This window comes from Cyrtonyx montezumae, unplaced genomic scaffold (genome assembly GCF_038088225.1).
Source record: "Cyrtonyx montezumae isolate F1298 unplaced genomic scaffold, pur_monq_1.0 scaffold_70, whole genome shotgun sequence".
Taxonomy (NCBI): domain Eukaryota; kingdom Metazoa; phylum Chordata; class Aves; order Galliformes; family Odontophoridae; genus Cyrtonyx; species Cyrtonyx montezumae.
This window is the reverse complement of record NW_027072079.1, coordinates 320,330-333,793: the sequence shown is the minus strand read 5'-3', so window position 1 is coordinate 333,793 and position 13,464 is coordinate 320,330. Positions and strand designations below refer to the sequence as shown.

The 13,464-nt window shown below is 43.5% G+C and overlaps 1 protein-coding gene across 1 annotated transcript in view; it reads right to left on the bottom strand.

The window, feature by feature from the left end:
- SCN8A (sodium voltage-gated channel alpha subunit 8) overlaps positions 1–13,464 on the bottom strand; it is a 47,381-nt gene that overhangs the window by 30,274 nt on the left and 3,643 nt on the right. The window contains exons 2-5 of the mRNA XM_065751477.1: positions 8,254–8,583; positions 1,975–2,093; positions 666–755; positions 329–457 (exon numbers count right to left, since the gene is read on the bottom strand). Coding sequence (XP_065607549.1) covers positions 329–457; positions 666–755; positions 1,975–2,093; positions 8,254–8,529 — 614 coding nt within the window. The 5' untranslated portion in view covers positions 8,530–8,583. The remainder of the gene's footprint in view (positions 1–328; positions 458–665; positions 756–1,974; positions 2,094–8,253; positions 8,584–13,464) is intronic.

Here is a 13,464-nt window from a genome sequence, read left to right as displayed (position 1 = left end):
AGATGTTTGGCTCTTTATCCTATGCTCAACAGAACATGCTGCTGATCTGGCATGTGAGCTCATCTAGATGCTAGATACTACTATAAAATCTTATATTTACAAAGGCAATTTTTTCTTATTAGTATTTTTTACAGCAGCATTGCCACTACATTCACAGAATTGCATTTGACGTCTGTGGTCTTTCACTCTATTGAAAATAAACAATAACGTAAGGATTCACCGAAGCTTCCCCGATTTATTGTTTTCCTTGCACACCCACCCTCCTCCTGAGGTCTCATTCCCTCCCACGTGCCACAAATACCTGAAATAATCTGAAAATGCCACTTACGCCATCATGATCACACTGAAATCTAGCCAGTTCCATGGGTCTCGTAGGAAAGTAAAGCCATCTATACAGAAACCTCTTGCAATAATTTTCACAAGTGATTCAAATGTATAAATACCAGTGAATGTATACCTGTTAAAAGGAACAAAGAGAGCTGTGCTGAGAAGTTTGTGGAAATGCAATGCTAGGCGTGCTAACAGGTGAGTTACAAACACTTCTGTCTACACAGAGCGGATAGGAAGGCAACTAGCATTCAAGCTAACTGAAATATGAGCAAGAACAGGTTTCTGAAGAGAAGGAAAGCAACATTATGTATAAAAATAGAAGAAATATTACTTACTCCACATTCTTCGACCATTCAGGTGGGTTACTAAAAGTCATGAATACACAGTTGGTCAAAATAGTGCACATAATGATCATGCTAAATACTGTGGAACAAAGTCAAGGATCAAAGGCACACTGGGGTGGCTCCTCACATCAGCTCACAGCTCCCAAAGACCTCTGCACTACGTTACAGCTCAACAACAATTTCCATTCTATTCTCTGTGTGCTACACGTACGAGCCAAGATGCTTCCTGCAGTTGTGGGAGATAAGAATGGGGGAATATATACAAATAGTGCTTTTGTGTCACTTTGTTTTCTGCTTTCTCATATGCCTTAACAATGCAAAGATCACATGCCTGTCTTCCCAAATAATTCTACGTGTTCGCTATCATCAAAAACTACAGTCTGCAGAAACATCCAATACACCCAAATGGGAGGAAAACTCTTGAGTAGCACAGAACCCAAAATGCCATTCCCAGCCTCAGCTCCTTAGCAGAGACTGAAGCAACAGGAGATGGAAAACCCTTTTTTCTTCTTGAGATGCATGAGTTTATAAGGAGAAACCCCTAAAGTAACTAATGAAGGTGCTTCCGTAGATGTGTCTTAAGAGTCACCTTCTGAAAAACCCAGCAAACATGGCAAAGCAGTTTATAAATGCTGCTCCGTGCTTCCTCTCCTAATATCACACACAGGTGAAGTTTCAGAGCAGTTGGAGCCCAGCAGCAGAATACTTTGGAAGAGCCTTCCCATGAGAAGGAGGTTTAAGAGTTGCCAAAGGAGCAGGAAATTAGTTGGTGTCTAGCGTCAGAAGTCAAAGTGCCCTTGGCTCCTTCTCCAAATATTAATTCTGTTTAACTATTCCAGCAGCTAGTTAAAGCTCAACTGCTCTTCATGAGGAGCACAACCTTAAAGCTGTCTGTTCCAATGCCTAGGATCATAGAATCATTAAGGTTGGAAAAGAGCTCTAAGATCAAGTTCAACCCCAACCCACCCCCAGCACGTCCACTCATGGGAGTTGTCAACATCAGAAAAGACCTCTAGGATTGTCCAGTTCAGTGGTCAACCCATGGCCACCATGCCCAACTTAGCAATATCCATGTACTGATGGTGGAATGGGCACTGAAAGGCACAATTTAGCAAGAAATACATAAATTAAACATTTACTTGATTGGATTTGACTAAAAGGCCATGCTTCTTCATTCAAAACAAACCTAACTCCACTAGAACTGTAGTTAATAAATAATGATTGAATTGAGCAATAAGACAACAGGCAAGAGACCTTTCAACCAACAAAGACAAAAATACCACGGTAGTAAAAAGGATATGAATGTATCAAAATTTTAATAGCTATTCTTCTAAACAGATTAAAAGGACTTAAAATGTACAAGGCAGGTGTGGCACTAAATCGGAAGAGTGTTTTCCCTCTGTTTAGTACTACAAAGGTCTGTAGAGAAAGAAAGAAAAGAAGAAAGAAAGGAAGAAAAAGAAAGAGAGAGAGAAAGAGAGTTAATGCATGAAAATCAAAGCATGAACAGCACAAAGAAAAGACCAACAACTTTTATGGTAAAGAAAATACTGTGTTTTTCTTCATTTTCAAATGATAATCTCCTGTAAGAAGTTCCTATTAGGGTGAAATATACCCACCAGCACATCATGAATCATTCTACTCCAAGTCACACATTTTACTAGACACTACAGACAGCAGAAGCAACTTCTCCCATCCAGGAGCACGTATCTCCATCCCACAGGGCAGAAGCACTATCCCTATCTGATAGACAAGAATCAAGGTCCTAGGCACCCAAAGACCACAAATTGCTGTGCAGATGCAGCAGCTGAACCCAGCCCTTAAGCCACAGCCCCATGTGAGGACCCATCCTCAAAGGGCAGCACTCCCACACCTTGCTAACCACTAACAAACCTTACCTGCCAGGAGAGCACAAGCCCCAGTCCTTGCCACATGCTCTTACTGCTGTTAATTAGAGACCATTAGTGAAAATTAGTGAATTTGGGCTCCCAATGCCCTCTAGAGAGGAACCCATGAGGGCTCTCTGCCCACACAGCCGTTGTGCTCCCCCAGGAGCATCGCTCTTTGGAGATTTGTCATCTCCCTCCCTCGTAAGGGAAACAACATGTTTTAGCTCGTTTGGGTAAATTAGGCTATTGAGCAGTGAATTATTTGAGAAGGAAATCAAAATCAGATTGTGGTTCAGTGCTACGTGAGAAGTATTAGTTAGCACAACCACTAATGCATCTCCCAACAAAGAGCACTTTAAAGACAACCTTAGAGAGCTCTTAAATTGCAGCATGAAGAATTAATGAACAGATTACCCTGACACGTAAGAATATTATAAAAGGCCAGAAGCTTCTCAAAGCTGCCGATTACAGGGTGCTCAAGGGCCCCCCAGTTTTAAGACCCAGCTCTTCCTCCTTTCCCAACACAGCAAACTTGTCACGGTTCACTCAACACTCAACCTTAAATCTCCTCTCATCCCCAGGTTCAGAGGGGAATACCCATCACATGCTCACAGGCTCCACTGGTGTCCCTAGCACAATAGTAGCTCCCAACACTGCTAGCTGTTAAAGGAATGAAATCTCCAGTGCTGAAAACTCTGTGGATAGAGACAGAAAATCTTGAAAAAGTCACTGTGCAGTGGTGGTGTGAAACGGGCAAATTCCATTCTGCCTCCATTCTACATGGGGTTATCAGTGTGCAGCAGCAATTAATCCAATCTGCAAGCTCAAAGCAAATCCACTCCTCACCCGGAGACCGAAGCATGCTGCACCGCGGATGTAAGCCAAGCCAAGACTCAGTGCTGAGCTAGAAGAGCAAGCCAGGCTCAACGGGAAGCAGACGCAAGCGGCTCCGTACTGAGGGTCACACACGTTTGCAAAAGCCATTTCATGAGGAATGAGCCAGAAATTCAGCACACCCTGTGGGTAGCACAAGCTGTCCGGGGATCAGCAATTGCCCACCACATATGAACTCCACATTCGGCTTGCCAGCTTGGTCCATCTCCCATTGCATGACCTTCCATGAGGCCGTCCTGTGCTTTCTCTTCCATGCTCTGGTCAAATTTCGCTCTTAACACTGTAATGCTCTTTGGACTTACTGCTTTCTATAAAGCTCATCACAACTGGGCCTTTCAGGAGCCCCATGTGTTCCGGTCCACTTATTGATTCTGATGGTTCCAAGATCTCCTAGATGTACCTTGTAAAATCCCGGGTAAATCTCCACTTGGCCTTCTAAATAGAAAGAAGGGCACAAAAGCCAAAAAGCATTTGGCAATTTAAAATCTTGTCTTCGTTCTTCTGTATGCTGCTGACATATCAAAAGTCAATTTCAAAATGGCTGCATGCTCTTAAAACATTCACTGGTTCAGGTCCAAGAACATCCTTAAGCTCTTTCAAGATCTGCTGAGGCAAAGCATAAAACTCAAGAGAAAGGTGATACCTGGAAAAAGGCATTTTGCAGTCTTCTTGTAAGAGACAAAGCCTCGCTGAACTTCCAAAAGTCTCTGTTTGATGTTAAGGAGTTGTAAAAAGGTTCTGCCCATTTTAGTTTTCTTAATGTTGGCTGGAAATCCCATTGGTTGGGTACCCAACTGGTTGGACACAATGGTTTTCTTAACATTGGTTCTAAAAAGCTTAAGATATTTCTCATGTAAAGGAAGTAACATTACAAAAGAGAAGTTGGGTTTTCTCTAAAATTGTTTGCAAAATAGGGCATGAAAGAAGCTACGCGGGAGAGTACGACAGAATTGATCAAGTGATGGCAAAAAGATTTAGACTAATCCTGCTTCATGCAGCTTTTACATTAAGCACTTCTGTAATGGCTGAAAAGTGAGGAGGAGTGGGCAGAAGGCTGAAGAAGAAAACAGCTTTATGAACAGCACATGAACATATGGAACCACATTCCTGCAGTGGTAATATGATGACTGCCTTACTCCCAGCACGAAGCAAAAGAGAGCAGAGATGTTCTCTTCTATGAGCGAGTTCCTCTAACACAACTACTTCCAAGATGAATTTACAGGGACTTCTGGCACCCTGAAGGTTGGAAGAATATTACACACATATATATATATATGCACAAAGAATTAAATATGAATGCAAAATATTTTTCAAGTCCGCTTTCGGCTCATCACTTGTGCTTTCTGATACAGAAAACATTTTTCTATCCCTACAAAAAGGAGGAAAATTTACTCTCCAACAGTAGAGTTATTTATAGAGTGGGGAAAAGAATCGTCTGCCACATTCTGCTCATTTTAACCTCTTGTTTGAAGCCCAACAAAGGAAAAACACTCGCCTTTTTTTTTTAATTTATCAAATAAAACATTTCCAAAAAGACGCATTTAAGAAAGTAGAGAGATATTGAGAAATACTGAAGTTTTAAGAGCACCACAATCTGCCTACATAAGCAAACTCATTCTGCCTCAGAAGCGGAAGGGATGCTGCTGCCTTCCACCCATCACAGCCAAGATTCTCTCACCTCCCATGCTTGCCTGCTCCTTTTAAGCCTACTGGAGAGATGGAGCGGAGAAAAACATCGCTAGGCATCAAGTCCTGGGAAAGGTTTTTGGATGAGAATAAAAGGCTTTTTGATTTTTGTGATGGCCCCAATCTTTCGCTTCTTCCCTCCGTTCCTTCCTTGAGATGCTCACAAAACTCAGTGTCACCTCACAGGGCCATAACTTGCCATGGAGAAGTCCTAAGCGGAGGCTCTTGAAGCACACGCTACGCAAACATGCCTCTCCCACTCTGCCTGCTCACATCCCTGTAATTTTCCCAGTTCCACACCCTCAAGGTGACATTCTGGGCTGGAGGGCCCGTTTCCAAACAATGCATGTGACTTGACGAAGATGCAAGTCACTCCATTGGCACGTACCCGTGAGCAGGATCCTCAGGTGTCCATCTGCAAGATATAGGTGACCTCCGACAATCCCACTCCAGTGGGAAAACAGTTCTGGTTGGCTTTCATTGCCAAGGACAATCACACCGCTGTGTTCTATGCATTTCATTTGTACATTTAAACAAGGAAGTGAGGTTTTCTGCTTTTTAATGGAAATTTTTCTAACATCCGCATCAGAAATCATGGGCAAGTCATGCTTCTACCACACGCTTCACACCAGGAATTGGAAGGCAATTATTATTTGGCAAAACAAAGGACTATGGAAGAATTTCTCTCTGGGAGTTACATAAAGACAAAGGGGAGCTACCTTAGCTCCATAAATGGGTATCTGTGAACAAGTGGATTTTCCCGATCCTATCAAGAGTCATTACTCCCATTTTGCAAAGGAAAGAAATTAAGCAGAGGAAAACGAAGCAGCTCGGAAAAAAACTGAGCTGAGCTCTGGACCTGGGAGTTTGGACTCCATGATCATGGTTCTGTTTCTCTCTTTAAGTATCAGTTAACAGGCCCCTGGGAAGTTCAGCTTGTCAGTTAAAATGCAGCTTCAGTTTCTTTAAACCAAGATCACTGTGTCCCAATGCAAGGAAAAGCAACCAGCTGATTTGTTCCTATGCACGCTGTACATCTCGCTTTAAAAGAAAAGACCTACGATGCAAAGCCTTCTGGCAAATGCTAGAGAGGGAGGAAAAAAAAATCTCTTGGAAAACTTCCCATGATTCAGCCAGATTCGCAATTCCTGATGATTCAGAGAAGGGCCTTTTTTAATGGCCTTAAAAAATTCCTTGTGGGAAGTCACCGACTATTTGAAGCAGCAAAGTAACACGTACCTAAGTTCTTGCCATCCTGAAACGGATGCAAAAGAAAGCAAGCCAGCAAAATGTTAATCCGGTGTTTTCAGGGCGGGTGAGGCTCTTTTTTGCAGAGCAGCAAGGAGGAGGTGGGTTTGCTCCATCCTCCAGAACCTTCCCTCCATCTGCAGCTGCTCCGCGGTAAGCAGAAACCTTGCAAGCATCTCCATGCAGAAAGGCACGGTTCTTCTGCAGACACGGCAGATGTCTCTGGAGTTGGGAACATGCCTTAGTTCTCCTAAAAATGGGAGATTCATCAAGAGCACTGCGTTTGGAGGCAAATCTGATGATCAAGAAAGCATGCGGGGCTAAAGATGCTGGTGGAACCAAAGACAACCAAGCCTTTGCCAGTGCTTCAGGCATTACTTACTACCCACTGAGCAATGCTTTCTGTTTCTAGCTAGAAAGAATACTGCCTGATCCTCCAACGCACATCTACAAACCATTTCTTGTTGGATTTGTAGTGGCATTTCCCAGTACCCAGCATGGTGGGGTGCTACTGGCCAGCCACAGTCGGAGATCCTGGGAACCACTCTCAGCTCCATGTGTTTCATAGCCTGCCCACACCGAAACCAAGCAACAACAGATTTGTTTAATAATGAGAAAATATTTGCTTAATAAAAAGAAAATATTTTCGAATGATAGCATAAGTTTCCTCCCTAACAACAACACCAGTTGTCAATACATTTCCTTAAGTAAAAAGTCCATCTAAACACTAGTCCAATTCATTTTCAACTCACACAAACCATCCTACTTTGGTACCTGTTCTCCTACCACCGCCAACAAAACAAATAAGCACTGAAGTGCAAATGTAGAGAAGAATTAACAGTTACTCTATACTTTAGCAGCCAAATTCTGTCGACTTCATGTGAACGTTGCCCCGCGAGTCGCAGGATTATCTTCTGAGCACGGCAAGAAGTGTCTGCTCCAACACGAAGTCATGAAATGTTTTGTTACCCTTGCCAGCTTGCTGATTTCATGTGACAGCCATATTATCCGAGTTTTGCTTGGCCACATCAGAGTTGTCACATATACAGTTATCATGCATGCAGTTAAAGTGCTGTTAAGGCCGAGCGGTATCTGTCCTGTAATTCATCTCAGATTAGTCAAACACAATTTCTATCAAAGAAAGCAATTCAATTAAAGAGCAGAGAAGAAGCTCAGTTTTAAGTCCTCCAACCTTCACTCTTCCTTACTTTGCCAGATTTCCTCCCTCCGTTTTCAGCAACATTTGCTTACTCACCACTTCCCTCAATGACACCACTTCATTTGTTAACACATTTCAGCACCAATAAATGTCTCCTGCCATATCACCTTAATTCCACAGATGATTTAAAAAATATATATTAAAATTCTGAGAATGAAAGCAATTTAAACGTTACCTCACTCCTTTTTTTTTTTTTTTTTGGTCACAATTTGATATACCACAGTTCCATTACAATCAACTTCAAAATGATTTTAAAGCAGGTAAAGAAATACGCACTTAAAACGTTTACCATTCCCCCTCGGTTAAATTCTTCTTATGGCCCTTATGGTTAAAATGGGCACATTAGCACAATTTTGTCTATTTTTAGTTTCCAGACCTCGTTCTGCTGCTTCTGTCCAAGCAGGTGCTTACAGACTGATCAGATCATCTCTGTCTTAGCTGGACTCTGTAAGCGTTCCAAAGGTGCATGAAGCACAAGGGAAATACTGTTAACAATCAAGAAAAGAAAATCACAGACAACAATAACAACCAAAAAAAAAGCCCCATCCAAAGACTCCATTCTTTGTCTTCTATTTAAACCATACCCAAACCTGCAACCTCCTACGAGAAAGGCGGTTTAGTGACTTCTTTCTTGCAGACTCACTTTCTGGGTCATATAATAAGGGTCAAAGTCCTCCAGTGGTACAGCAACCAGGCCTTTAGGGATGTCCCCATAGATGAAAGGCAAATTCTTCCCCGCCTCAAGGTCACTGTTTGGTTTTGGTTTGCTGTCTTCATCGTCGTCACGGTGGCTGCTGTCTTGCTTTGGACGCTTCTTCTTTTTTTCTTCTGCAATGCGTTTCTCAATGTTAGCCAGAGACTCCGGAGTGAAAGGTTTAAAACTATCAGGGCCTGGTGGTGCGAGCAGCCGTGCTGCCATCTTTTCATCCTGCAGCAGCTTCTTTAGTGATGTTGCAGCCCGGACAGGTCAGCTCTGCATGGGACAAAGAGCACAGGCAGAACATCAGTGGTGGCAAAAAACAGGATAACAAACACCAGGGACCCAAAGGTCTGGAGGTGCTCAGCGAGCACTGCTGGGTTTCCATCCCCATGCAAGCTACAGGGTGCTCACAGGGCTGGGGCCATTGCTCTCTGCTCATTACTAGTCAATGCTCTCCAGCAAACCAATTATTAGAAACAAAATCCAACTCGGCTCAGTTCCAGGGTCAGGATGAGGTGCTTTGCCATGGTGTTAGCACCTTCCTGCTAACAAGGCCTTCAGCAAAGCACTTCTCCCAGCACACGAAGAGGAATAACTTGAGGTCAGGCTTCTCGGAGAGCCCAGCAGCCAACAGGCACAGAACTGAGCCTCTTTACAACCAAAACTACAACTCTGTGGCTTCGACAAAACCGACCCCTCCTGCCTTAACCCACTTTATCATAGCTTAGGAAAGGTTTTCTAGTTGAGCTCCTTCTGAAGGCACTGGGAGTGATGAGCCAGGGAGCTCTTGTTCTGCAGCCTCAGGCCTCATATAGGAAATTTATTTTACAGATCGATCCGTACAGAACTTTTTCAGGTTTTCTATTAATTTCAGGCCTAAGAATGAAATAAACTTAAAGGCTTCCATCAAGTACAATATTAATTGCTGAAAAGTAAACTTCTACACTATGTGAGTTAAATACAGAGTCCTCTTTGAGGTGCAACATGAACGAGCTCTCCACAGAGCACGAAGAGAAGGGAAGGCAGCAGCCAAGGATGGGCTCACAGAGCTTCCAGCCTGCAAAAAACAGCATGCACATTGCACAGGGCTTTGCACTGTCCCTACAGAGAGCACCGTGCTTTCTCCTCCTGCAAGAGAGGAAAGCTGCTGGCAAGTTAACCTGAATCCAGCCTGCCTACAAACCCTCCCCGCAGCTCTGCACCTTTGGCTGGAGACCCAGCAAGGAGAACACATTGCAATTCTGATGGTGCTTCTGCTTCGAGCTCTTCACACGACTGGAAGAGGCCACGAGAGCTGAGGAATTGCTGAGAGCCTGCACTGATGCAACACACTGCAGTGCTGCAGGAACACGGGGATGCTGCCTTCGGGGAGGAACCCACATGCAAAGCAGTCAGGGACTGTAGAGGAGCAACAAAACACCAGCACATGACACACAGGGATCCTGAGCACTGCTGACATTAGGCCCCCTAACTCAGGATATAACATCATCATTAACGTGGCCTTTTATCCTAATGAACACACTGCATCAAAATACGTACTAAAGCTCCTGCACCTCTGACAGAAAAATGACTTTCAAATTCCACGAAACCTGCACTACAGCACTGAGCCATTAAAATTCAGCTATTTCAGCATGAAGTTGGCTACCAACGGCCTCTCTATGCCTTGATTTCAAAGAGCATCCTGTAGTGAAGGGGGAATGCAGACAGCACTAACAGAAAGCAGTGCTCCTGTCCATAAGGATGGGCTGGGACAGACTGCCCAGGCTCAGCAATGGGCCCACGTACTCCAAAACCTTGCTAGCAACCTCAGCAGGCTTCACAAATAAACACAGCATTGAAATAATCAAGTTCTCTTTGCTAATACACTGGGAAATCCCATCCAACCTTTAATAAAGTATTCCCAAAAACTAGAACCACCACTGCAAAGCATCCTTGCAAGTAAGTGCAAGTTGTTCCTTGCCACGGCTTCACTCCAGCCATGACATTGCCATTTGCACATACTCATAAGTTGCTGCCCCACACGTGCAGGATTTCATCAAGCAGCATTTCCAACTTGAGTTTATCCATAGATCCAAAAAACTTAAGTACAGATCTTCCTCTTCATGGAAACACACAGCGCAGCTGGGGCTGGGATTCTTTTCATTTAAACTTGACCAGATATGCAATAAAAGCACGGCAAGAAGAAGAAAGAAATGCCAGCATCTTGGTTGTGTTATCGCTAGAAACATCACAAAATATTCTGCTGATATTAAAGAAAAAAATTAATTTATTCTATTCTCGCAGCATTTGCATGCATTTAATTACCAAATTTCCCACATACTGTGAAACTATACAGCAGCATTGGGGATGTGGTCTAATTGAATGGCACAGATAAATATGCAAGGCCTGAATTTAGAAACCAAAGTAGCTCAGGGACACAGGAACATAAAAAAATTGGGAAGAAAAAAAATGAAGGCACAAATGAATGCCTGATTTGTATGTGTAATTATGCAACCAGTGAGAGGAAGCAACCAATACGATAAGTGGCCATTTATAATAAAAAAAAAATCCAACAACAAACCCCCACAAAAAAAAACTGTAAATTTGGTACACAACTGCATACCAAAGCAGACTCATCCTATAACATGAGAGTGACAGTAAAAGTCTCTCACTCCTCGAGTCCCACAGTATTTGACATGGAAAATTCTCTTCCCTGCAGAGTAAACTCCAAAGTCTCTCAGATCCCGCACTGCATCACGTCTTGGCCAAAAACACTGCAACTCTTCCCATCCCTAGGAGACCACTGCAAATACTTCCCATCCTCAGAAGGGGTTCTGGCCATTAGTAAATCACCAGACACTCTGATGTTATTCCGGTAAACCCAGCTACAAGTTGGCTTTGTGCTGTTTGTTCTCATTCTGGGTAGGTGCAGCCTCTTCTGCTGTGGTTGCCTTTGTATTGGGATTTGTTGCTTGCTCGATATCAGTACACAGTGATCTGGTGTTCCCATTCCTTGGGAAGTTCTACCTACCCTGATTTCATTTGTTTCCCCAGGAAATCACCCCACGCTATGAGAAAGGACAAAATTGGGATTGAAACTGAATGATGGGAATGGAATGCTCATTCAGTTCCTTAAATCAGACTCAAATACCCATTTTCACAGCATTGATGGCATCATGCTTTATATCCTCACAATGAGAAGCCAAGCTTTGCAGTTCCCACAGACAACATCAAATCCTCACCTTTACTCAGCACACAGCAACAAAACTACCCTGGATCCTTCAGGGATTCTGTTTTGTTACAAAAATCACATAGATTAATATATTAAAACACCTCTAGCTACACCTTCCCACCACATTTCCATGCTCACTGTCACATACTCAACATACACAGCCACGCCACCAGCTCAGCAGAGTTTGTTTTGGCAAAACATTTCCCTTTTCATCGATTCTTCAACAGGAGAAACACTTGGATCATCCAACCCATGGGAAACTGTGACACGGGGATGAGTGCCACACCAAGCACTGGGTGACTGCTTTGGTAATGGAGTCACATTGCTGTGTGTCCCCAAAATTTGCTCTGTGCACCTGGAGCTCAGTGCTCAGGACAGCACGTGCTTCATAGATCAAAGATTTTACACCAGCAAAGAAAATGCTGCACTGTGGTGCCCAATTACAAATACAATTATTTTTTATAAATGTTCCCAGCAGTCCGTTTACTGGTACATTATGAAATACTCTAATAAATTATTCAAGCTAATTGTCAAAAGAAATTAGGAAAAAAACAAAAACAAACAACCACTTTTGAGGCAGAATCTTTGCTTTAATACATTTCCTCACTTATTAATTTGCAAGATTCAGTCATTTGCAGTCCAACTTCCATCCCCCCGGAGAGCAAGTCCTTCCATAGGAGGCTTTATGTAACCCACATAGACGCACGTGGATTGGAACTGAACAGGCAGCACTGGGACAGAAAGGAAAGCACCATGCTGATGGAAAGCCCTCTGAAATCCTTCTGCATGAGGCCCTGAAAAACCCCAAACCAAATCATCTCTGCATAAGAAAAACGTGCGGCTGGAAACAGCCTTCAAAGGGGCTCACGGATCTTTCCCATCTGCAGTGGATTCCGAGAGCCTGGAGCAGGCCAATTTTATCAATGAAAGGCAACACAACCGGCTGCGATGCGGGAGGAAGCCTCTCCCTTGGAAAGGCATCATGTGATGCTTGATGCTGTAAGGTGGAAGGAAAAAAGGAATGCTTTCACTATCGAGCAGTATTTATCACTGTGCTCTCCCCACTCTATGTAGAACGTTTGCAGGGGTTTCCCACCCTCTCGATTCTCCACTGTGCTCAAGGGTGGATGCCAGACAGGGCAGGAGAGAGGTGAAGCTCTTGAAACAGCAACAGAACCGAAGCTGAATGCACACATCTAAAGGTCAAAAAGGAACGGAAATAGAGGGAAGGCAGAGAAGCGCAGCAGCACCAAACACAACAGAAAAATGTCTGAAGAAATGCTGGCACTCACGTTTAAAGAAGCACTACTGAAAAAACAGATCTAATACTGCGGGTTTTTTGGTGCCTATCAGCAGGGTTATGACTTCTTTATTGTCTCCTAGTGAGTTACAAGAACTAAAAATAGCAGAACCAGTTCCTTCTGTCAGATGTTACTCAAAGCTGACTCGCATTTATCACCAATCTCACTAAGGAACCCAGAGATCTGGGCAAGCTACGCCAGCTCATGCACAGCACTTTGGCTTCCCCCTTCCAAAGCCCAACATCTGAACAGAGCACTGTCCAAAACAGCTGTCTTGTAATTGGGAAGACACTAGCTCATCCGCTCAGAAGAGCAAAATATGATTTCTCTTTGAATTCATTTAGCGACCCACAGAACAGCAGAAAGGCAACTTGATTTTCACAATAATTTCAGAGGGATTTATTCGAAGCTGCAGGGAGCTCAAGGAGTACAATTAAATATGGTACAAACACGGGCAAACATGAAAGGAAGGAGAATAAACTCATCCAGTTCTCTGCCCTTACACAACAGATCACAAAACTTCTGCAGTGTAATGGAATACAACCCATGCAGGCCTGGCAGGTCCTTACACCTTCACCTTTCCTTATTATCACTTGCTATAGGCATCAGCTGTTCCTGGCTCTGATAACACGGCCATCCCGC